At 41.0% G+C, this 26,155-nt stretch overlaps 1 protein-coding gene across 17 annotated transcripts in view; it reads left to right on the plus strand.

Moving 5' to 3' along the window:
* The window catches only part of RAP1A (RAP1A, member of RAS oncogene family), a 137,832-nt gene that overhangs the window by 15,819 nt on the left and 95,858 nt on the right, over window positions 1–26,155 (plus strand). For 5 of the 17 annotated variants that reach the window (XM_084853449.1, XM_084853440.1, XM_084853438.1 and 2 more), the window contains one exon: window positions 12,571–12,614. The exons of 10 other annotated variants lie outside the window; for them this stretch is intronic. In XM_084853449.1, the coding sequence (XP_084709575.1) occupies window positions 12,571–12,614 (44 nt within the window). Of the gene's footprint in view, window positions 1–11,494; window positions 11,646–12,570; window positions 12,615–26,155 lie in introns of all 17 variants that reach the window. 2 more of the 17 variants (XM_084853437.1, XM_084853442.1) reach the window with 2 other exon arrangements.

Consider the following 26,155-nt stretch of genomic DNA (forward strand, 5'->3'; position numbering starts at 1 on the left):
AGGCAGCATAGTATTCCTTTTTTGCTGCCTTCATCTCCATGTGATAGGCTGAAGATACAGCTCTAGCCGGTGTCCAATCAACTTCGGAGTGAGACTTCCGCCACTGGCGCTCTAGCCATCTCACCTCCCGTTTCAGGGCTCGTAACCACGGATTGAACCATGGTGCAGTCTGATCCCTGTTCAGGGGGAAAGGGCATGTTGGAGCCACCTGATCTAATGCCCCCAGTGATGGCAGCATTCCAGCCACCTACCAGGGTCTTGACTGAGTGGCCGTTTGTGTGCTCCAGAGAATCCCCAAGCGCATTCAGGAATCCATTCAGATCCATAAGACGCCTGGTGTACAGTGACTTTGGAGTGTGTGTGCGCGCGTGTGTGTGGTGGGAAGCAAATTCCATGACAGGAATTATTGGGAAAGAGATTGAAAATGAATTGCCAGTATCATGATGCCTTTATACAAATCTATGGTTCCATCATGTTTGGAATACTGTGAACATTTGGACACCCCATCTCAAATGCTGGAAAATATGCAGAAGTGGGCAACCGATATGATCAAGTATTTGAAACACTTTTCCTATGAGGAAAGTAGAAAGCATTCAGGACATTTTATTTTAGAAGAAGGGCTAAGTGCAGACATAATACAAGATTATGCATGGGGTGAAGAGAGAAAAGAGTTCTTTCTCTTTCTCTCTCCCATAATATTAAAACACTGGGTTACCCAATGAAATGCACTGGCGACAAGAGAGCACTTCACACAACACAGAAAGGGTGTACACATGACCTTCCTCCACATGTTGAATAAACATGTAGAGTGGGCTGCGGGGCGGTTTGGGTTAGCCCTGCTCACTGCCATTGCCATGCACCATCACCATATTCCCCTGATAAACATCCATTTGGTGTTCATCAGGAGTTCTTTGCGTGTATGGATTTATGTGTGGAGAGCTATATGCAAGGTGGGGCCCTGATTGGCCAGGGTCATTCTCACGTATAGGAGCTCTGCTTATAATCATCTTTCCAACAAACATCATACGGACGTTTGGAGGAGTATGGCTCATTCAGTGTGTGGTTCAGGTATATGTACCCCTTATAATTTATGGAATTTGCTGTCATAATAATATGATGGAAACTAGTTTAGATGGTTTTAAAAGGGGATTAGACAAATTAATAGAAACAGGTCTATTAGTGGTAGAGCTTCCATGTTCACAGGCAGCATGCCTGAACATATATTGCTGGGGAGCCAAATGGGAGAGCTATTGGCTTGATGTTTACTTAGAAGTAAATCCCACTTCGTTCAACGAATCTTACTTTCAAACAAGTGTGCATGCGATTGCAGTCTTAGCCAGTCAAGTAAGTGATCTTGGTTAATATTTTTGCAGGTGTACAGAGAGCCAAACAGAAATCTGTTTGTCTCTAAGCAGATATAATTCTGTCGTGGGGTGCGTCACCAAAGTCTTTGAGTTGTGATTCAAGGTAGCATAAAGGCTCTATTTAGTTTCAAAACCATGTGTTCTGTTTGTTATAGCAATCCCTTAGTATGTTTGCTTATTCAGGAAATATGTGAGTTTTCTAATGAGAAACTTGGTTGAAATCAATGCTTTAAACTGATCTTGGTGATTTTGAATTCATCTGCCATGCATATAATACCTTCTTTGTGAGTAGACTCCGATTGTTTTTTTAATCAAATTGACTTTTTACCGGTAGGAATATGGAAAATTTGTTTGAAACGCAGCTACCGTCCTGTGCATAACTGTTCATAAATTCAGTTAATTTAAATTGCATATTCTTAACTTGTAGGATTTCCCTCAGTGTTTATAGACAATTCCATTTATTATTATTTAATAAGTGAGAAGTCAAAATACTTAAAAAAAAATCATTTCTGTCTTGAAAATTCTACTGAAGATACTTAAAATTATTCTGTAATGTTGGCTGGGGAATTGGCCAACCCCTGCTGGCTGGGGAATGCTGGGAATTGTAGGACTTGTTTCTGTCTAAACATGCATAGGATTGTGCCCTAAGGTAGGGTACAGTTGTTCAGGATTCTTTAGTAGCATTATTTTTGTTGGTTCATTATCTAGGAACATCTAGTTTTGTTGTTGTTGTTCAGTCGTTCAGTCGTGTCCGACTCTTCATGACCCCATGGACCATAGCACGCCAGGCCTTCCTGTCCTGCGCTCTCTCCCGGAGCGTGCTCAAGTTCATATTCATTGCATCCGTGATGCTATCTAGCCATCTCATCCTCTGCCGTCCCCTTCTCCTTTTGCCTTCAGTCTTTCCCAGCATCAGGGTCTTTTCCAGGGAGTTTTCTCTTCGCATTAGGTGGCCAAAATATTGGAGCTTCAGCTTCATTATCTGTCCTTCCAATGAGCACTCAGGGTTGATTTCCTTTAGGATGGACTGATTTGACCTCCTTGCAGTCCAGGGGACTCGTAAGAGTCTTCTCCAGCACCACAGTTCGAAAGCATCAATTCTTCAGCGCTCAGCCTTCCTTATAGTCCAACTCTCACAGCCATACATTACTACTGGGAAAACCATAGCTTTGATTAGACGGACCTTTGTCGGCAAGGTGATGTCTCTGCTTCTTACTATGCTGTCTAGGTTGGCCATAGCTTTCCTCCCAAGGAGCAAGCGTCTTTTAATTTCATGGCTACAGTCACCATCTGCGGTGATCTTGGAGCCCAAGAAAGTAAAATCTGTCACTGCTTCCATTTCTTCCCCTTCTATATGCCAGGAAGTGATAGGGCCAGATGCCATGATCTTCGTTTTTTTAATGTTGAGTTTCAAACCAGCTTTTGCACTCTCCTCTTTCACCCTCAACAAGAGGCTCTTGAGATCCTCTTTGCTTTCTGCCATTAGGGTGGTATCGTCTGCATATCGGAAGTTGTTGATAATTCTCCCAGCAATCTTAATTCCGACCTCTGATTCATCCAACCCGGCATTTCTCATGATGTACTCTGCATATAAGTTAAATAAGCAGGGTGACAATATGCAGCCTTGTCGTACTCCTTTCCCAATTTTGAACCAATCGGTTGTTCCATCTCTGGTTCTTACTGTTGCTTCTTGACCCTCGTACAGGTTTCTCAGGAGACAGGTAAGGTGGTCTGGTACTCCCATCACTTTAAGAATTTGCCAGAGTTTGTTGTGATCCACACAATCAAAGGCTTTAGCGTAGTCAATGAAGCAGAGATAGATGTTTTTCTGGAATTCTCTTGCTTTCTCCATGATGCAGCGAATGTTGGCGATTTGATCTCTAGTTCCTCTGCCTCTTCGAAACCCAGCTTGTACTTCCGGTAGTTCTCGGTTCGCATACTGCTGAAGCCTAGCTTGTAGGAGTTTGAGCATCACCTTGCTGGCATGTGAAATGAGCGCAATTGTGCGGTAGTTTGAACACTCTTTGGCGTTGCCCTTCTTTGGAATTGGAATGTAAACTGACCTTTTCCAGTCTTGTGGCCACTGTTGAGTGTTCCAGATTTGTTGGCATATTGAATGCAGCACTTTAACAGCATCATCTTTTAGGATTTTAAATAGCTCGGCTGGAATACTGTCATCTCCGCTAGCTTTGTTGTTACTAATGCTTCCTAAGGCCCACTTGACTTCACTCTCTAGGATGTCCGGCTCCAGTTCGGTGACCGCACTATCATGGCTATCAGGGACATTCAGATCTTTCCTGTATAGTTCTTCTGTGTATTCTTTCCACCTCTTCTTAATCTCATCTGCTTCTGTTAGGTCCCTGCCTTCTTTGTCCTTTATCATGCCCGTCTTTGCACAAAACGTTCCCTTGAGATCTCCAATTTTCTTGAAGAGATCTCTAGTCTTTCCCATTCTGTTGTTTTCCTCGATTTCTTTGCATTGTTCATTTAAGAAGGCCTTCTTGTCTCTCCTTGCTATTCTCTGGAACTCTGCATTCAGTTGGGTATATCTTCCCCTTTCTCCCTTGCTTTTCGCTTCCCTTCTTTCTTCAGCTACTTGTAAAGCCTCATCAGACAGCCACTTGGCTTTCTTGCATTTCTTTTTCTTTGGGACGGATTTTGTTGCTGCCTCCTGAACAATGTTACGGACCTCCGTCCATAGTTCCTCAGGCACTCTGTCTATCAGGTCTAATCCCTGAAATCTATTCCTCACCTTCACTGTATATTCATCAGGGATATGATTTAGGTCATACCTGAACAGTTTAGTGGTTTTCCCGACGTTCTTCAATTTAAGCCGAAATTTTGCAAGAAGCAGCTCATGATCTGAGCCACAGTCAGCTCCAGGTCTTGTTTTTACTGACTGTAAAGATGGAGCTTCTCCATCTTTGGCTGCAAAGGACATAATCAATCTAATTTCGATATTGACCATCTGGTGACGTCCATGTGTAGAGTCGCCTCTTGTGCTGTTGGAAAAGAGTGTTTGCTATGATCAGCATGTTCTCTTGGCAAAACTCTATTAGCTTTTGTCCTGCTTCATTTTGTACACCAAGGCCATGCCTGCCTGTTATCCCGGTGATTTCTTGACTTCCTACTTTAGCATTCCAATCCCCTATGATGAAGAGGACATCTTTTTTTGGTGTTAGTTCTAGAAGGTGTTGTAGGTCTTCATAGAACCGATCAACCTCAGCTTCTTCGGCCTCAGTGGTTGGGGCATAGACTTGAATTACTGTGATGTTGAATGGTTTGCCTTGGATTCGTACTGAGATCATTCTATCATTTTTAAGATTGTACCCCAGTACTGCTTTTCCCACCCTTTTGTTGACTATGAGTGCTACTCCATTTCTTCTAAGGGATTCTTGCCCACAGTAGTAGATATGATGGTCACCTGAATTAAATTCGCCCATGCCTGTCCATTTTAGTTCGCTGATTCCCAAGATGTCGATGTTCAATCTTGCCATCTCATGTTTGACCACCTCCAGCTTACCTTGATTCATTGATCTGACATTCCAGGTTCCTAAACAATATTGTTCTTTACATCTAGTTTACCATTTATTAAAATAGACCTAAGCTGAAATTATTTTAGTGAACTAAATGTGGAAACTGTTCAACATAATAAAGCAATCCTTCAGTGGTGGTTTATTAATTGCTGTGTAATTTTAATGCAGTTTTCTGACAAAGTGCATTTCAAGGCAGAATTTTATAAATTGCTTTGAGGTTCTTGGTTTTAAAGTTGCACATAGGAGTAAAGGCATATCATTACAAGGCCTTTATGATAGCCTTTTCTACATTTCATTGAAGCACTTCTATGTGCTTATGCTGCTTGCTGCTGCTTGAAGCAATAATATTTTGCCTCATTGTCACTGCTTTGATAATGCGTCACAATTAGAGAACAGAGGCTTCAGAGATTGGTCCTTGCATCACTCCGTTCTCTATTGACTTGAAGATTTGAGATAAGTGGGGTCTAAATTGAATTAGCCTCACAAAATATCTGGTTATTTAAATGGTGTTCATAGATACGGTGTCTTGAGTGCACACCATGCACGCTGTGTTCATTTGGCATTGGTCTCTTGGTACTTGCTAATAAGCAGGATTTAAATTCACTTTACAGACATCTCAGCTCTGTTCTTAGTGCTTTTTGTGTTGTCATAATTTTGTTACGCTAAATAATATGTTGGTTTTCAAGTACCTTTCTTGAGGATGTGACATGGTCTTTACCCAAGTGACTCATTCAGGTTGTGGTCATTATAATCTCACTGTCTCAATATTGGCTTGGAGCTCATAATTTATGTATGCAACCCTCCATTAACCTGGGTATTCTTGTTACCAGAGTGTCATGCTTATAAAAATCTCATGGGGGGGGGAGGGGAGGGGGGAAATGAGTAAAATGACTGAAGTGGGTATTTTTAGCTTGTTCTTCTAAGTGGGCATTGGAGGGCCAGTTAATGACATCTCAAAATTCTTGGCTTCTCATTGCAAACAATATAGAATAGAGAAGACTTCTCCCTTTTCATGGTTTACTTTAATCTTCAGTGGGAAAATAGGTTTTCCATGACTGTGAATTTGCTAATATCATAGACTCATAGGGTTGGAAGGGGCCTACAAGACCATCGAGTCCAACCCCCTGCTCAGTGCAGGAAGCCTGATTCCTAGGTGGTTTCCCATCCAAGTACTAACCAGAGCTGACCCTGCTTAGCTTCCGAGATCAGACGAGATTAGGCACATCTAGCCCTTAAATATTTGTGGCTGAAACCCTTTGTGTCTTTATGGTGTATTGTACTATGTCTACTTGAACTTCGAAATGAATCCATTAGTATATTATTATACTTATATTCTATATATTCTATACTATACTTATAGTATATTATATTATATTTATATTCAAGCACTGAAACTGTAAGAAGATATAAAATGGCAGAGTGAGGGCGAGAGTTGCTACTGCGCCTCGGAATACTTTTAATTTAGATATGATCATTTCTTAGTGTATTAACATTCTATCAGGCAGATCACTTGGGAAACACACCTTTTTGTACCCATGCAACCCTGACAAGGTGGGAAGCTTTCTTACTATCTTTTTAACTGCTTAAAATAGCAGCTGCTTGGTGGCAGTTCCGCCTCTTGTTTAGGTTTCAAAACTTTCCTATTCCTATTGCTCAGGATAACATCTGGCGAATACTTTAAAAAGTTGGAAAGAAGGAATGCAACTCAAAAGAGGAAAAATCCTGATTTGTGTAACTTGACAAAATTTCAGGAAAGAGAATAAACTAAAATGTAAGATGAAAGGTTTTTGTTTTAATTCAGCTTTGTAAATAAGCCCACAAAAGTTACTAGCTTGCCTTTTTTTTTAACTCACTGCTGGGAGCTGGCAGAGGAGGGACAGAGCTTCATTCCTATGCCGCATACAGTGGAGAGGGCTTTTCCCTCTTCTGGCAGTCCAGTTATTTTCTGTGCAGGGCACAAAAGAGGAATGGAGTGCTTTGTCCCTTCTCTGCCTTCAGCTCCCTTGTCTTACTGGAATTCCATGCATTTGCCTAACTCACTTGAAAAAGTGACTTGGATCAGAAACTTGTGAGTTTGGTCTTCACCAAATGATTGTGTGGAAAAAGCAAAGGTAGCCATGTTGACCATTTTGGAATTCCCTGTCAAGTGTATCCAGTAATTCTAGCAATACATGCAGTCCAGTTGGGCCAAGGTGTTCTCTTCCTCTTCATTTTAATTCCAGCATAACTGAAATATGATTCACAGATAAGTGTATTTCACTATAAGGCAAACGTTTGTGTTACATCAGGCTGTGTAAATAAGGAGTCCTTCATGCATCAATTTCCTGAATGTACTGCAGAGTATTATCACTCATGGATGAGAAGACCCAATTTTGTATTACAGCTAGAATGGTGCAGTTAAGAATGGAAAACTTGGAAAGGTTAGTGAGACAACATGGACAAGGTCAGTTACTTAGGATATTGAAAACTAACATGGGAATGGAATTTAATGGGGAAGGAAATACAATATAGAAACTGAAGTTGCTTATTACTAAAACAAGGAATGAATGAACTGCAAGCACTCAGCATGATCCTGGTTGAACTAAACTTGTACAAGACTTGAATGTCAGTATTAAAGGCAGGATCCTAAGGCCATTTGCTCAACAAAATATATAGATCAGTGGGAAGTTGGTATCATCTTTTGTGCTGATCTTTGTTTTTTAAAAAGCAAATTCAGGGGCGGGTTAGTAGGCCGAAAGACCTCTACAGGAGTAACTTGTATTGGATGACAATATTGCATCACCCACAAGAGTTCTTCTGTTTGTAACACTGATTGTGCCATAATTACATGGGAATTCTGAGACTTGGGTGGGATGATAGAACCATTGTCTCTCTTAGCATCTGATGCCAAAGATATTCAACATAGTGCAGATCGTAAGCATCATATCATTAGCAAATTTAGGCTGAATGAAAGACTGATGAGCATACAAATGGCAGGATGGTGTCAGAATCAAAGAGTAAGTTATTTAGTATGGGATATTAACATTCCAGCTTTATTTACATATAATTTCTCCCTTGAAATATTTATACATAGACCATGTAAAAATCATCTACTTTGCTCTTCTAAGATTCAGCATTCAGTTGCCTGTGATGTGATTAAAACTGCTTTTTAGTAGTGAAGCATTCCTCTGTCTGGACAAAGGCTCAATCCTTTAACAGAGACTGACTCCTTTGTGTCCTACTATGCTGAACTACAAGAAGCCTTTCTCTTTCCTCCACCCTCTTTTCTTCATTGAAGATGGGTGCCAGATTTAATTTCCCTAAGAGGTTTGTGGGTGGGTTGGCAAAGTCATTCTGCCCATTTACACCAGGCAGCTTCAGAAAGACCCAAAGCTTTCAGTCAGTTTGGCAATTTTTTTATGTCCGTGGTGAAAGAGTTTATATGTTTGCTGAGCCACTGGAGCCTGTTTGGGAGGCTCCTGTACTATGGGCTGCCACACTGGCTTGGAGTCCATCCCGGAAGCAATGCTGTTGGTACATTGGTTCAGTTACCAGGCCAGCCATGCCAGTGGGACTGAGCAACACAGAGCCTGTTCTTATCCATTGTACTTCCAGGCCTAGTTTACACATGTGGCAGAATGAGACGTTAGAATGGACCGCACTACATCAGAGTACAGATGGGGGCATCACATTCTTAAATGCTGCTTAAAACTGCTCACCTGCTGTGCTAGTTTTCTATTTGCAAAGGGCTGTGAGGGAACCTTTTCCGCACATGTACTAGTTTAATATTTTCATGGACTTGTGACATTGCTTTTAAAGGTTTTTTTGGGGTGGGGTGGGGGTTTCCATTCAAAAGTGGTGTCCTTCTGTAGCCTGAAGTAGTGTAGTCCATTCTACCCCTCATTCCATCTCATTTTCCTGCATGTGCAGACCCAACCTTAATGGCGGAACCAGTCCTCTAACCCTAATAGAAATCAAATACCTCCTTGAAATCCTCCAAAAGCCTTGTGTGTGGGGGGATTGCAGGAGCTTGCTGAGCAAAGCCAGAGGCCCAGCCTGTCAAACAGCAGGAAATGTAATTTAAGCGTGTGGGAAAGCGCCATGTTGTAATGGGCAGAATGCACTAGGGATCTTTATTTTCAAGTGCATTTAAGCATTTTGTACTTGGTACAAGGCATGAACTGACCCTTCCCCTCCATTCTCTTAAGGCCTTGCAGATACTATACAGCTACATCTTTGACTTGTAAAGGACTGCTGCAAAAGAACGTTGGGTACCTTTAATTCTTTCCCCCAGGGAAATGAGAATGGGGAAGAGAAGCTGTTTGTCGTGTGGGCTAGAGCAGTTTTCTCCAACCTGTTGCCCTCCAGATACTTTGGACTTCAACCCCCATCAGTCCCAGCCAGCATGGCCCATAGTCAGGAATGCAGGGAGTTGTAGTCCAAAACATCTGGAGGGCACCACATTTCTGGGCTAGAGTGCCATCCACCACTGCAGTTGCTTCAGTTTTCCACATTTGATCATATATTTTTGCAGGATGAACACACACACACACACACGAAAGCTGTTGTAAACTAGCTGCATGTATCATCATTAAGCATGCAGCCCATCTGGTCTTCTGTTTATGCAGAAAGCTGTAGTTTAATTTAAGGACTAAAATATGCCTTTTGCTTTGAAGCAGCAAATAGTTTGCTGAAGGGTGTTGCCAGTAACTCCAGGGCTGGTGTGTGTGTGTGTGTATGGGCGAGGGGGGTTGGTAGGTTATGGAATGGTTTGGAATGTTTATTCCCATCACATTTCATGTATGCCTGATTCCAATCTAGCCACGATGTGTCGAGGAAAAATTGCCCATCTGGGGAGATGGTTGACTTATGTGTTGTATAAAAGCAAGACCCTGATGGAACTTCCCAAATTCTTGTTGCAGTTTGGAGCTTGGTGCAAAGTTTAGACTGAAAGCAAAAATAATTTTTGAGCATTCTCGTTTCAGGTGTACTAAGTAATTACTGCTAGACCATTGACAGCCTATGCTAGGACCTGAAATAGGATGGGAGTTGTCAGGAAAGGCAAGAACAGAACTATACGGGCAAGCTAGCCTGTATCCTTTCTGTTCACACTCTTGGCAGTGTCTCACTGCCCCAAATTAAGTTTGAGCAGATACAAGGAGAACTTCAAATAGCAAAAGTTTTCCCTCTTTGAAAGGCCATATTTTATTCTGACTTAAATCTTTCACTTTGTTACTCAAGTTGAAATATTTACTTTAAATATAGACTTAAAGAGCTTGGCACAGACAACCCACCAAATAATAAAGATAGAAATGTGACTCCTTCGCAAGGTGTTTTAGTTGGAAAAGAGAAACTGTTTATTTTCAAATGAAGCTATTTCTTCCCTGCCCCCATCTGTTAGCAACGGCTCTACAGTTCCCCTGATAGATGTATTTACGATGGATTCATATGTTACACCAGAGTCATGTAGCTGGTTTCCTGTGCCTGGATCCCATCCTGCCATTATAGTGTTTGGGTGGCTGAATTGCCCATGTCAGTGTCAGCAGCCTGGAAGGGGAGGGAGGCTGGTGTGGAAGTGCCTTCCCGAACTGTTGCCCTCCAGATGTGTTGGACTACAGTGCTCATCATGCTGGCTGGGGAAGATGGGAGTTTTAGTCCAATGCAACTGGAGGGCAGCAGGTTGGGGTTGGCTGACCTACGTGATCCTAGCAGCCCATGTGATCCAAGTGTTACTGAATCATATCGGATTCAGCCTCAGGAAACTGACAACCATATCACTTAGATATAGTTCTATATGAATCTGGTGCTAGCGTCTTCTGAGCATTTCACAAAGTGGAACACTACATACTTAAATGAGTGACCATATGGTTGGTTAGAGTTTTCATGCAATACTTTTTAGGACAGAGCTTTTAATTAGGCCTTACTTTATATGAAAAACAAAGATAATTTTGTGTGTGTGTGTGTTTATATGTCATTTGTGAGGCTAGAACCCAGGGCCATTGAGTGAAGTTAATGATGGCAGATACAGGACAGACCAAAAGAAATACTTCTTCACACAACACATTGTTGAACTATGAATTTCATACCACAGTATGTGGTGGTGGCCAGCAACTTGGAAGAGTTTAAGACAAATTTATGGTGGATAAGGCCATCAATCGCTACTAGTTGGGATGGCTACATGCTGCTAGTCGAGATGGCTACATGCTATCTCTAAGATCAGACACAGCATACCAGTTGCTGAGGTACAACAGTGGAAGGGAGCTGTTAACTTAATGTCCTGCTTGTGGACTTCTCATAGGCATCTGATTTGTTACTGTGGGAAATAGGATGCTAAACTAGATAAGACTTTGACTTAGCTCTGCTTATGAAACTTAACTGAATAATTTATGAAAGTGCTTTTTGAGACAGTAGGCTACACATGCAGGTTGTATAGCCTTAATATATATGCACAAGAATCTGATTATTGAAGCTGGAGCTGTGTAAATAATGTTTGGAATTTAACTTATCTAGCAGTTATTCTGGCTTTACAGTCAATCCCCCCCCCCCCAAGTCTTATTGGCACTTTTCAAAACGTTTTGTAGTGTATCACTTTGTTTCCCTCTTTCTCTCTAATAGGATTAAATCTGATCTTAAATATTTCTGTGGGTATAGTTTATAGTGGAGAGGAGGTAGCTGGCCTGTTATCTGTCAGCTTGAAAGTACCTTGTTGAAAAACAGTTGAGAATGAATTGAAAAACTGACATACAGCCAAGAAGCAACTAAACAGGTAAGGAACTCTTGAGGTGAAGCGGAGGACAAAAAGGTGGATGAGTTATAGTTAATCTTATCTTGTATTACTGAACCCGAGTTTATTGGGAATTTCTGTTGGCTTTTTTAGGTTCCAGCCCTAGACCAAGACCATGAATGTACATGGTCTTGACCATGATTGTAGAGTACCCCCTCCATTGTATCTCGACACCTCTGCCATTGCGTTTACATCTCTATACAGTTATGTAGCTGTGGCATTTTACTACTTACATTGTAATATCACAAATGTTTATGAATTTATGACAGATACTTGAAATATTTTTAGTATCTTCATTCTGAAGGCTAACCTCTGGTGTTCCATGATAGTCTAAAGCTTTTCTTACAATGTTATGGGGTTTGTACCATTGTAGTCCAAAGCCTTCTGAAGATAATTCTCAGCTTTCTTCCTCTCTTCCTTAAAAATATTGGTGTTGAAGAGATGTTTGGTTTTGGGGGAATCTGCTTAAAGATGTTTTCAGTGCTAAATCTTAGGAATACTGGAGAAAATCTGTCTGGAAACACGTCTAATGACCTTTGTGAGTGCAAAATTCAATTACTGAACTTGCATGCCCTCTGGCTTCTGTTTATCTCTGCCTAATCTGTTCCATCTTTCTATGTGGGATAGCATTGAACTTTCCATAGAGTCTGGCTTGTCAGCTTCCAATGAGACTTAAATGAAAGCATGGGGAGGGAGGGAAGGCAGCTCAGATTGTATGGATGGGTGGGAGGTTTTGAAAGCAAGTGTCAAACCCCTTTGGTTGCACAGATGAAATGTGAACTATTTAAACACCATTAAGTCAATGTGGTGTGAGTAGCTGCTGGGTAAATAAGCCAGCCAAGAAAGGTGAAATAAAAGCCTGGAGTTTGGGCCCATGTTTCTTAGCATTTATTTCCTCTCTTTAAAGGATGTTCAAAATAGAAGTGGAGGATTACAGACTGTGCCAGCAAAGTAAGTGTGTGTGTATGTGTATGTTAAACTTCAGATAGCTGGGAGTGAAGCCATGGTTCTCCTTCTAAAGAAACTTCCTTGGAAATCATCAGGCAGTTCAGCTCTAAATGTCAGTGCTGTGGAGAACACATGAGCCTAAGGTTATATGTGATATGCATATATGTTTGAGTGGAGTGAGGGGAGAATGACCTCCAGGCCGTGGTTGGTTTCCTTTCTTGCTAAGTGAATCTTCTAACAAGCTGGTGTGCCCGAAAGCACTGATATGCTGTTTTTTAAACTGGCCAGAGGCTTTCAGCTAGTGGGTATAGAAATGCAACAAGTAAATAAATAAATTGAAAATGTTGAAACTGAGTAAAAATTGTATCTCAGGATCTAGAACATCTAATTTTGTTCTGCATCATTTCTATGAGTAGCAAAGCAGATAGCAACATATTGGACAGGAGCACAGGGGGAACTTCCTATTCATAATTTCCTTGGTCCCCTACCTTATTATCTAGGTAAAACACTAACTGTGGGATATAGAGGAATTCTTGGGCCCTCTGGGCTTGTGCATTCAGTTTCTTCTCCTGGCACCACTGTATGTCTTGTGTTTTCATGAAATTTGTAAAATATTGTTGAGGAGGAAGCTGTTTATTCCGGTGGTGCATGTGCTGTGCTCCGTTCTGCATCATGCATATGGGGATCTAGAGGGCAGAGTATAGGACTATCGTATTTTCCTGGTGCTTTTTGAGTGGGTGGGAAAGTCGAAAAACTACCTTAACACAATATGTAACTCAGACTATTAGTGCCCTGTGACAAACTGCTATAATACAGTGATTTAAACAAATATAAGGCTGTTTACTCCTAGTTGCTAACTCCTAGTTGCTAACAACTTGTTTCAAACCACACATCCTTTTGTTTTCATGCCTCTTATTTGCAAATTGGATGGCTAGAGGTTTCGTTTAAAAAAATAAGTTGTCCTCAAAGGTATGTTGAGGGATAGAGTGGGGACATAAGAAGCATGGACTGGTGTGTTTCCACCTTTCTCTAGATAGATAATTTCTTAAGCATTGTTTCTTCTCTTAGAATGAAATACCATTTTACTGCATAGTCCCAGATCTTTATCTGACTCCTATTTGTCAATAGGAGTAAAAAATATGCACTTTGTAGGGTTTACTGTTCCTCTGGTTTAATGGGGAAATGTTGTTAGTAGTTTACTAGCTGCAGCTGCCCTTTGTGTGTCAGCAACAAGAAGGGTGGAAGGCGTCTTTTGAAATGGGGAAAGGCAGAGACATCTTGGAAAAAGCTTTCCACTATACATGGGTAACCCATGGGCCACCCAAGGGCCACCCAGGTTGATAAATGGCAAAGGTTTTTTTCTCACTTCTCCAAGCACCCCACCCAGAAACCTGGATTTGACTGAATGCCACATCACTCACCAAGAGTGTACAACATTAACCGTATATTTATTTCAAAACAATAAGTAAAAGGAAACAACAATAGAATAGTAAAGAACAACTCTTCCTCTCTCCCACAGTCTGCTATGTTTCTTGCAACTGCATAGCTGCAGCAGTTCAGGTGGTGACAAAGCATCCTGGGTGTACTTACCCTCCAAGTAGTAGGTCAGCCATCTGGAATGTGCTTCAGAGCACAGTCCAGGGTTGCAATCTGGAGCTTAAAACTGTGGCAGGATTGGTATTTCAACCTGTTCTTCTATAGCAAAGACACATTTCTATTTGAGTTGCCCTACCTCTGTCTTCTCTCTGCAAGTAGTTTGATCAGTTTGGGAGCTGGCTCTTGAGAAATTGATCATCAAGGTCCAAGCTGAAGAGCCAGTGGCAAGATCTGTGGGAAGATCAGACCAACTTCTTAAGTTGAAATCAGTACTTTGATTTCGGTCAATGCATCACTTTAAGAGCTGAAGAAAGGAACTTGTCCTGACTCAGTTAAGGATTGGACACAGAGTTCCTACCCATCAGTATGTATGCCTAGATGCCTTTGAGGAACCAACAGGCAGGATATGAGTGCAATAGTACCCTCTTCCTTGTGTTCCCCTGCAAATGGCAGTGAAAAGCATGCTGCCTCTCATACTGGAGATAATATATAGCCATCATGACTAGTCACTATTGATTGCCTCATTGCCTTTGTTTGACCCCCTTTTAAAAATGTGTGAGTTGATGGCCATCAGTACTTCTTGTGGTAGTGAATTCCATAGTTTTAAGTATGCACTGTGTGAAAAAAGTACTTTTTAATCTGAACTAAGCATTAAAAAGCCATTCTTCTGAGAGACAATTAGATAGAAGTACTTGGAACAAAAGGATACCGTGGTGGAGTGTCTGTGTGGTATTTTAACCTGTTGCTCTATTTTGAGGTGAGGGTGCTTCAGTTTCCTGCCAAGGCCATAGATTGGCCATTTTAAAGGTAGCCTCCAGGGTTGCTTGACCAGTTGGTGTCTTGATACTCAGGAATGCATTTGCATGTATCTGGATTTGCCTAGCTAGCTAGCTAGCTAGCTTCCCTCCCCTCCCTCCCTCCCTCCCTCCCTCCCTCCCTCCCTCCCTCCCTCCCTCCTTTCTTTCTTTCTTTCTTTCTTTCTTTCTTTCTTTCTTTCTTTCTTTCTTTGAATCATAGAATAGTGGGGTTGGAAGGGGCCTACAAGGCCATTGAGTCCAACCCCCTGCTCAATGCAGGAATCCAAGTCAGAGCATTCCTGACAAATGGCTGTCTTGAAGGCCTCCAGTGTGGGAGAGCCCACCACTTCCCCAGGTAATTGGTTCCATTGTCATATTGCTCTTACAGTCAGGACCTTTTTCCTGATGTTCAACTGGAATCTGGCTTCCTGTAACTTGAGCCCATTATTCCGTGTCCTGCACTCTGGGATGATCGAGAAGAGATCCTGGCCTTCTTCTCTGTGACAACCTTTCAAGTACTTGAAGAGTGCTATCATATCTCCCCTCAGTCTTCTCTTCTCAAGGCTCAACATGCCCAGTTCTTTCAGTCTCTGTTCATAGGGCTTTGTTTCCAGTCCCCTGATCATCTTTGTTGCCCTCCTCTGAATCCTCTCCAGCTTGTCTGCATCCTTCTTAAAATGTGGTGCCCAGAACTGGACACGGTACTCCAGATGAGGCCTAACGAGTGCTGAGTAGAGGGGAACTAGTACTTCCCGGGATTTGGAAGCGATGCTTCTATGAATGCAGCCCAAAAGAGCATTTGCCTTTTTTGCAGCCACATCACATTGTTGGCTCATATTCAGCTTGTGATCGACAACAATTCCAAGATCCTTCTCGCTTGTAGTGTGGTTGAGCCACATATCCTCCATCTTGTAACTGTGCATTTGGTTTCTTTTTCCTAGGTGCAGAACTTGGCATTTATCCCTATTAAATGTCATTCTGTTGTTTTCTGCCCAGCGCTCCAGTCTATCCAGATCACTTTGAATTTTGTTTCTGTCTATCCCGCCCAATTTGGTGTCATCTGCAGATTTGATCAGCATTCCCTGCACCTCCTCCTCCAAGTCATTAATAAAAATGTTGAAGAGCACTGGGCCCAGGACTGAGCCCTCCAGTACCCCACTCGTTACCTCTCCCCAGTTTGAGAAGGTCCCATTGATAAGCACTGTTTGAGTCCGATTCTGTAGCCAACTGTGGATCCACCAGATCGTTGTTTCATCTAGCCCACTTTGAGCTAGTTTGCTCATCAGGATATCATGGGGCACTTTGTCGAAAGCTTTGCTGAAGTCGAGGTATATGATGTCTACAGCATTCCCACGGTCTACAAGGGAGGTTACTTGATCAAAAAATGAGATCAGATTTGTCTGGCAGGACTTGTTTTTGACAAATCCATGTTGGCTTCGAGTAATCACGGCATTGTTGTCAAGGTGCTTCCAGATGGATTCCTTTATCATCTGCTCCAGAATTTTCCCAGGGATTGATGTCAGACCGACTGGTCTGTAGTTCCCAGGTTCCTCCTTTTTACCCTTTTTGAAGATAGGGACAACATTAGCCCTCCTCCAGTCATCTGGCACTTCCCCCGTCCTCCATGATTTCTCAAAGAGAATAGACAGCGGTTCTGAGAGTTCTTCTGCCAGTTCTTTTATTACTCTAGGATGCAGTTCATCTGGCCCTGGAGATTTGAACTCATTCAAAGTAATTAGGTGTTCCTTGACCATATGCCTATAGATCTCAAGCTGCAATCCTGCCCCTTCAGCCTGTACTTCTCCTTTGCCAAGGGGGTCATAGACCCTCTTTGGGGAGAAGACTGAGCCAAAGTAGGAATTGAGCACCTCTGCCTTTTCTTTGTCATCTGTTATCGTTTTGCCATCCTTATTTAATAGCTGAACCACCATTTCTTTCCTCTGCCTTTTACTATGCACGTAGCTGAAGAAAGCCTTTTTGTTGTTTTTAGCATCCCTCGCTAACCTCAGCTCATTCTCAGCTTTAGCCTTCCTGACGCCATCCCTGCAATTCTGTGCTATCTGCCTGTACTCTTCCTTTGTTACTTGGCCTTCTTTCCATTTCCTATGTGTGTCCTTTTTTGTTTTCAGGTCATCTCTAAGCTTTTTGTGAAGCCACATTGGCTTCTTCTGTTGTCTTCCACCTTTTCTTCTTGTTGGAATTGTTTGTGATTGTGCCTTGAGAATTTCCTTTTTTAAAAGCTCCCACCCATCTTGGACTCCTTTTCTCGTTAGCGTCGCTTGCCATGGGACCTTACTGATCATTGTTCTGAGTTCATTAAAATCAGCTTTCCTAAAATCCTGGGTACGCGTTTGACTACACTCGGCTTTTGCTTCCCTTAGAACCAAGAACTCAAGTACAACGTGGTCGCTTTCCCCCAGAGTTCCTATAACTGCTACTTTATCCACTAAGTCATCTATCTCTGTTGATTAGGATCAAGTCAAGGATAGCCGATCCTCTAGTTCCTTCCTCTACTTTCTGTAGGAGGAAGTTATCCGCCACACAAGTCAGGAATTTCCTGGAGGGGCCATGTTTTGCAGAATTTGTCTCCCAACAAATATCGGGGAAATTGAAGTCCCCCATTACTCCTACATCATGCTTCCTTAAAACATTGGCTATTTGCTTTTCAAAAGTTTCATCCTCGTCTTCTCCTTGATTGGATGGCCGGTAGTAGACTCCGACCACCAGGTTCCTTTTATTCTTTGCTCCATTTATTTCAACCCAGATGCTCTCGATAGGGCTACCAAGCTCCTCCTCCTGTATTTCTGTGCAGAGATATGTATTTTTCACATACAGTGCAACCCCACCTCCCTTTCTGTTCCTCCTGTTCTTTTTGAACAAGTTATATCCTTCAATTGCTGTATTCCAGTCATGAGAGTCATCCCACCAAGTCTCAGTTATACCTATCAGGTCATAATTTCCCTCTTGTATTAAGAGTTCCAAGTTCATTCTGTTTGTTTCCCATACTCTGGGCATTATATAGTATATATAATATACTATATAATATAGTATATTATATATACTATATAATGTATATATATATATATATATATATATATATATCTATATATATATATATATATATATATATTATATAGATATAATATATATCTATTATATATTATATAGATATAATATATATCTATATATATATATATATATATATATATCTATATCTATATCTATATATATATATATATATTAGTATATAGACATCGAAGACCATGTGCTTCATAGTCTGGCTTTCTTCCTACATGTGTCTGAAGACTATTATTGGGTGCTATCAGAGCTGTTCTCTCCGTTGCAGTGCATGCGCCTACGTCCATTGTTACCCCCAACATTACATCTCCCTTCCCCATAGGATTCAGTTTAAAGCCCTCCTGATGAAGTTCTTCATGCTGTGGCCAAACATAGTCTTCCCAGCCTTTGTGAGGTGCAACCCATCCCTAGCCAACAGCCCATCTTCCAGGAAGTATAGCCCGTGGTCCCAGAATCCAAATCTCTCTCATCGGCACCACCTTCGTAGCCAGTCGTTCACCCGGAGTATTTTTTGTTCCCTTTCTATCCCTCTTCTAACTACTGGAAGGATGGATGAGAAAACTATCTGGGCCCCAAAGTTCTTGAGTTTCCTTCCCAAAGCTTCAAAGTCTGATGTGATTTCTTCATAGCTGTGCTTGGCGGTATCATTTGTTCCCACATGGATGAGAAGAAAGGGATACCTGTCAGTGGGCTTTATGAGTGCAGGCAACCTTTCAGTCACGTCTCTAATCTGTCCTCCCGGGAGACAACATACCTGGCGAGTCCATGGGTCTTTGCGACATACTTGGGTCTCGATCCCACGCAGCGAGGAGTCTCCCACCACAACCACTCTTCTCTTCTTCTTCTTGTAGGCCTGGGTCTCATCGCCTCTGTTTGACTGACCTTCAGCCTCTTGCTCACTCTCATGCAGGTTCCCCTGTGATTCTTCCTCTGCAGGCTGTCCTCCAGTCTCATCCGCAAGTACCTGGAATCGGTTCCACAGCTCCACTGCTTCCACTGGTGCAGAGTGGCATCTAGTTCTTCTTCTCCTAACTGTCACCCTTTTCCAAGGAGTATCCTCTACTCCATTTTTCTTCATCTCAGCATTTCCCACTGCCTCATCTTGCTGTTGCTCTTCAAGCTTCTGGTCTTCCCTTTGCTGCTGTAGTTCCCCCATTCTTTCCAAGAACTCGTCGTGTTCTCTTATTCCCCGGGGGGTCGACAGTCGCCACTCCAGTCCACTGACTTTTTCTTCCCGCAGCGTGATCAACTTGCACTTGTTGCAGGTGTAGGCCATGTTGTTCTCAGGCAAGAAAACAAACATTGCACACAGCTTGCAGGTCACCACCACTGGAGAGTCTTGTCCTTCCATAGCCTCTTTTCCCTTTTTGTGTCTAGCTTTGTGATTGTTCTAGACTAGCCTGTGCCTGCTCCTCTACTCAGTAGAGGTTAAAAGCAGAGTCCCACTGGTGTGAAAGTGTGTGTTACAAGACAAATAAATGGAAAAAAGTTAGTTAAAAAAATAAAAATAAAAAAATTTTCTTTCTTTCTTTCTTTCTTTCTTTTTTAATTTCTGTGTTGCCCAATAGCCGAAGGTTTGCCTACCAGAGGACCTTTGATTAGGTTATGGTAGAGGACACACAGGGCAGTGAACTTCAGTTACTATAAGTCAGGTAGCCTAGCATAATGAAGTCGGAATCCTGTTGTCCATTCAGCCTTTCCTAGAACAAAAGAAATATTAAACAAGGTGCTAGCCAGCACAAATACAAAATACATGTGTACAAAAGCCATCATGGATGAGCTGCTCAGTAACAAATGCTTCCACCAACACTACCTCACCCAAGTGTGGTATAGTTATGAGGAGATACTTAAGGCCTTTCTCAGGCAGATGCTACTGAAGGAAGCTGAGCCATATTCTAGTCATCCTAACTCCTGCTTCCCAAACAAAGATTTCATACAGGCAGATTACTGCTTTCTAACCCAACTCCCATGGTTGTTCTGTTCCCTTCCAGTGTGCAAATGGAGCCCACCTCAGGCGAGACTGCATGCAATGACAGTGCTGCTGCTTCTGAAGTGGCTACTATTCCAAATGCTTACACATGACCTGTTTATAGCTTTTAAGTGGGCAAATGCTCTAGCCAGATACTCAGTAGTATGCAGTAGTTATGGAGAGTTGTTCTTTTGCCCCTATACGGACATTGGTTTGTCTTCAATTGTGTCTTCAGTGCTTGGTCATTTTGAATAAGCCAAATAGCCTGTTTTCAGTGTGTGGATCATGCTTACTGGGTCAAGATGTATCTGTCTGTCTTGGTTTAAACTCTTGCAACTCTTGCAGTGTAGCTTGTTGAAATCTGAAATAGTTTGGACTCAAGCAAATAAGTTGTATTTCTTTTATTTCTTTTTATTACATTTCTGTACCCGATAGCTGAAATTTTCTTGGTGGATCACAAAATAAAGATAAAGTTTTAAAGAAGAATGGCCAGTCTGTAAGGTAACTGGGTTCATATGATTTCCAGAGAGGTAGCTGAGTTAATCTATTGCAGAAACAACAACATAGAGTCTTGTGGCACCTTAAAACGATTTAACACGTTTATTATGGCATAAGCCTTTTATAGACATATAACCTGCTTCATCAAAAGCATGGAATACTATGGAGAGTTTCAGGTTTTTAGACACTACGGGTGGTGGTGGTGAAAGATTGTAAACAGTGAGGTCAAAAGGAAATTAAATGAGAAATGACAATCACATTATTAACAGTGGTCATTTACTGTGCATTTGTTGCTGTTAACGCAAACATCCTGGCACTAGGTAGTCCAATTAACACATGTAGAGCCTGTTCGCATGTAATAGTGGTATTCGGGGGGCAAATTGTAGATTAATTTGTTCTTGGGTTAACTTTGGGTTGTTTATCCCATGAACAACCCAAAGTATCCAGGTTTGGATGTCATGGTAATAACCTACGAATATGGCATTCATAAGTTGTTGCTAGAAACTGGAAGCAGCTTGTGCATGGTGTGAGTTCCTACAATTTGTGGGTTAATTATCCTACAATTTGCCACTGAACACCACCGTTATGTGCAAACAAGGTCATAGTGTGATAAAAATCCATTATCCCGATTCAAGCCTCTGGTGATTAGAATAAATCTGTTGATAAATTCTAACTCAGCAGTCTCTTGCTCTGATCTCCCTTTGAAGATTTATTACTCCACAGTGGCCACTTTACGGTCAGTGACAGAGTGTCCTTGGAGGCTGAAGTGTTCCCTCACCGGTTTTTGAATATTGCTTTTTCTGATGTCATATTTGTGTCCATTAATTATTTTCCATAGAGACTAGCCTGTTTGCCCTATGTAAATTTAGAAGTGCATTGCTGACAGAAGATGACATATATCTCATTGAAAGATGAGGAAGTGAAAAAACCTCTAGTGTTCAGGGTAATATTGTTAGGTCCTCTAATAGTGTTTCTAGAGTAGATATGGGGGCAGAGCTGGCATCTGGTCCCTGTGTTTGTATCCTTGTTATCTGACCTGTTGCTAGTGAGTAGCTGTTTTAGGTTGCGTGGTCTATCTGTAAGCAAGTACAGACCTACCACCAAAGGCCTGTGAGATGGAAGTGCCATTGCTGAGGATGGGATATAGATCATTGATACGTTTGAGGGATTTTAGCTGGGAACTGTAGATGGTGTTCTGTTTTCTCCTCTGGGCCTGTCCTGTAGTGGATTGTTCCTGGATATCCATCTGGCCTTGTCAATATGTTTTCTCACTTCGTTGGGTGTAGTCTGAGGAATGCCTGATTTAGTTAGGTTCATATGAGGCTCCAAAGAAACCAAACCTGCTCATCAGTTCTCATCCCATGTTTCTTAGGAGTAGAATATTACACACTCATGGAATTGCTTTTTACAGCTGATTGATGCTCAGCTTAATATCCTAATATTAGTCACTCCCTGTATTTCCCAGCCCACTCTCTTCAATAAGAAAAAGCTTGTCAAGGACTCTTCAGATTTGTCTAGTTCTCTAATTGTCAACTGCATTCTGTCACCCTCTGAATAGCATTTCCACTTGATTTTTAAGTAGCTTTCTGTCAGCTGTGGTGGATGAAGAATTCTAGTGACAAGCCTATCAATTGGGCCACTGGGATCAGAAACTTCCCTATCTTGGTGACTGATATGTTGTGTATGTGTATAAGTGGGGCTTCCTAGATAAATCATTCCCATTGTGAATTACTGTTTTTTGGGTGGGTAGGTGGGCTTAAAGTTTTGAACTGTGAAAATGGAAGGGACTTGTAGCATTAATTATTTCATGTCTTGATCTTAGAAATAAGCTGAAGGAGTAAGAAAAAAAGACACCTTGAAATAAGGTGCCTATTCACATTTCAAAAAGGTTTAGATACCAAATACACCAGTGTGATGGCTAATGTCTTGGGTTTCACTGGTCCAGTCAAGGTTCCCATTTGCTGTATATGGGTTTTTCGAGAGTGTTGAGATGCCATCCACATCTTATATGTCTGCTGTGTGTTAACGTCAATTGACTGTCCTTAAAAATGCCAGAGGCAAAGCACAGAGTGATAGAAGCCAGTTCTGTCTTCAGTGTGACTATCGGAACCTTAGTTTAACAGGCAAATCGTGTTCTATGACTCGTGGTAAAGCACAGTGGATATATCATTTAAGCAATCTTTAAAGCTTCATCCTGCTTAATTGCTGCAGAAACATTCATCTAGTCTTGGGATATGTTCAGACAGTGTGAATAAAAAGCTTCCTGAAGAAATGTTTGTTGATTGAAAAGGCAGCATTGGAAACAGGGTTGATTTGATTTAAATCAAATTGATTTAAATCATGATTTAAATTGTTTCTCTGAAGGACTCAATTTTAATGATTTCAATCACAGTTTAATCACTAGTGAGGAAGATTGTATTTAATCATCATTTTTTAGTAGAAGTATATTATTGTTTAATATAACTGTAATACATATTCAGAGATGTAGGTTTCATTAGAAGGTACGTACACACTAAGCAATTATTCTGAATTGTTTTCAGAGTAATTTTCATCAAAAAATGGTATGATAATTTGGTCATTTTAGTATTAAAGCAGAATGAACTTGTGACTCATTCAGGAGATGAACCAGCTCCAACTGTGCAATTAATCGTGATATTTTTGTCATGATAGACATGGTGCCAGAAACACCACTACCAAACAGGCTTTTAAATTGTACTAATAAGATTGTTTTGTTCTTCTGGTTAGTTTTCTTCATCAGAAAACAACAACATTAACAAAACAAGCACATGGATTTTTGTGGAGGATACATACAGCAGAAGTTTCCTCAGGAGTCAGGACTGCATGAATATGTTCTGTTCGCTTTTGGTTTCACTTTCTATTCCCCTCCTCCTCCTTATTCAGATCTACTCCATCTCCCCAAATTCTCTATACATTGACCTTCTTTATCTTTGCACTTAGAGAGAGGCAAGGCCTTGAGAGAGCGAGAGTGCGTGCGTGCGAGAGTGAGAGCATGCACTTCTGTATACCACCTGCTGTGCAGAATAGGACTGATCAGGTTATCTCTCATCTCCATAAGCTGCTGTTAACATATTCATAGAATATAATTAGAAGTTGTATAATTAGTATTCATGATGATATTTTTGAACTAGGATCTTTTTTACAAATTGTTTTAAGAAAATTTCAAAATCTGATTTAAATTTTAAAAATCTGATTTTTAATTTTTTTTAATCATTGATTTTATTATCAACTCTGATGGGAAATATGATAGTATAAATTGAACTTCTAAAGTAAAAGCCCTAAACTTTGCTTTTCCATTTCCACTATCATTTTTAGAATGTTCATTACAGCATATGAAGTGAATCAGTTTCTATGAAAATATGTAACTTTATGATGGAGGAAGGCACAGTACTTGTTCACTCCCCTTTGAGGAGATGGTTTCTACAGAAACACACACTTCATTTGCAAATTTAAAGTAGTGGAAAGCCTTTAAGTGTTGAAAGAAGGAAATAGTTTGCATATCTTTAGGTATAGTTCAGGTACAGCAACTGTCATCTTGCTGCAGAACTTCAGTTTTGAGCCCCCAGATAAATAAAAAAGCTTCTCCAAGAACTGCATAATAGTGGCCTCAGTACCTATTTGATGATGGAATCTGAAAAGAGTACACAAATGTGACACAGTTTAAATGCTTGATGATGATTGTATGAAATTTTGTTTTGCCTATGTAGAGATGTGAAGGCCTGGAAATGTTTTGGAAAAAAAGTGTTTTTCTGTTCCCCCCCACCCCCAGGACCGTTTTTGGTTTCTTTCTTAAAAACTGGAACAGCTTTGGATTATGAATTATTTTCTTTTAGATTTTAAGACAAGGTGTTTATATATTGTTACCAAGCCTTTACTCTCCCACCCCCTAATGATTTCTAAAAATCATGTAATAAGACTTTTATAGAAAGACTAGAGATGTAAGATGTCTGAAAATAATGAAGCCATGGGGCAATTTTTTTTAATCCTCTCTGTAAGATTCTCAGTGTAGTTCTTCCATTTGTTATTGAAATTATTGATCCAGTGTATCTTTTACTGATAAACGTTTTGGGATGCTCGAAATCATGCTCAGTTTCCCAACATGTGAATAGAGTCGCCATATGATAATATAGAAAAAATGTACATTCTTGATAGTTTTGGTTTTGTTCTACTGAGTCCTGTGTTTCTAGAATTGTCTTCCTCTGCCTCCACTTCTTCTTGATTCTTCTGGCTTCTAGGATGATTCAGATGTTTCAAGGACTACTTTTGTCAGACAAAACTAGGAACCTAAAATATGTTATGGAGAACTTGGTTTGCTCATAAAATTAATGTTTGGTATATTAAAATATTAAAATTTAGATTATTCAGACAATGATTATGCATTTAGTAATTGTGAGTTCACCTTTTAAAGTTTTCAAATGCAGCGATAATTTTATTAGCAAACCAAGTTATACATTATTTAACTTTAGGTACATTAAAGCTTCTTTACGTTCCTAAATCAGCCCTCCCCAACCTCGTGCCCTTCATATGTTTTTAGACTACAGTGCCCAGCAGTCTTGACCATTGGCCAACCTGCCTGAGGCTCATAGGAGCTGAAGTCCAAAATATCTGTCGAGCATCAGGTTAGGGAAGGCTGTCCTAGAGCAACAAAGTGACTTTAGATCATTAAAGAGTACCCCAAAATAAGTATTGCTTATTTTTCCTTTCCCCCCCAAATTTCCATTCCCCCCCCCCAAAAAAAAAACACAGGGGAAAAATGTTTTTTTCCCCCCATGGCTTCAAAATTTCTGGAAATGTTACATCTCTATGCCTATGTTTGTTTACTAACTAAAGGTAATGATTTTTCAAAGGTGGTAGATTTAGGACTGAATAGAAACTGTTATTCACACAGTGTGCTGCACGATATAGTCAGAACTAGAGTTCAAAAGAAATGCAAAAGAAGATCAATAGCTGAAGATCCTTCCTTGTTCTTTTAATGCTTAGAGTCTTGTATTTCACCAGAGGCATTGGTAGCTGTTTGCCTCTCTGTGGTATATTGGAAGGGCTATGGATTAGATCTAGTACCTAATGTTTGTGGTTTTCTAGCTCATGTTTGCATTGAAGGAAGGGAAAACGAAAGATCTGACCCTTCTTCGTCCCATAGGAATGGAATAGGAAAAAACTACTAAGAATTTTTCCACCCTGTAATTCATCCTGTGTTGAAAACGTTTTGTAGCTCTGTGGTATGAGAAGACTTGTGTTAACTATATGTTTTGGTAGGTGAGGATGACATTTAGTTATATGTGGCTGTTATATCTGAATGGTGTGACTTTGGGGGCGGGCAGGTGACCTTCTGTTTCCACAAAGTTAGTACACATGCCTTCCTATGTGTCAAGGTAGCTCTGTTGTATCTCTTTTTTTAACCAGCACAACAAAAGAATGTTATGTCTCTCTTCCCCCCGCCCCCCTTTTCCCACCACTCCTTTCCAAGAAAAACATGTACAGCTTAGGTAGGCTCCTATCCTTCCGGTCCCAGAGCCGTGTTCATTATTATGAAGTCTGCGCCAATACTGCAGTCCATTTAGAGAAGTCTCTGCCAGCTGCCACCAACG

Source organism: Heloderma suspectum, chromosome 4, assembly GCF_057233095.1.
Source record: "Heloderma suspectum isolate Gila_16-S chromosome 4, 16-S_ref, whole genome shotgun sequence".
Taxonomy (NCBI): Eukaryota; Metazoa; Chordata; class Lepidosauria; order Squamata; family Helodermatidae; genus Heloderma; species Heloderma suspectum.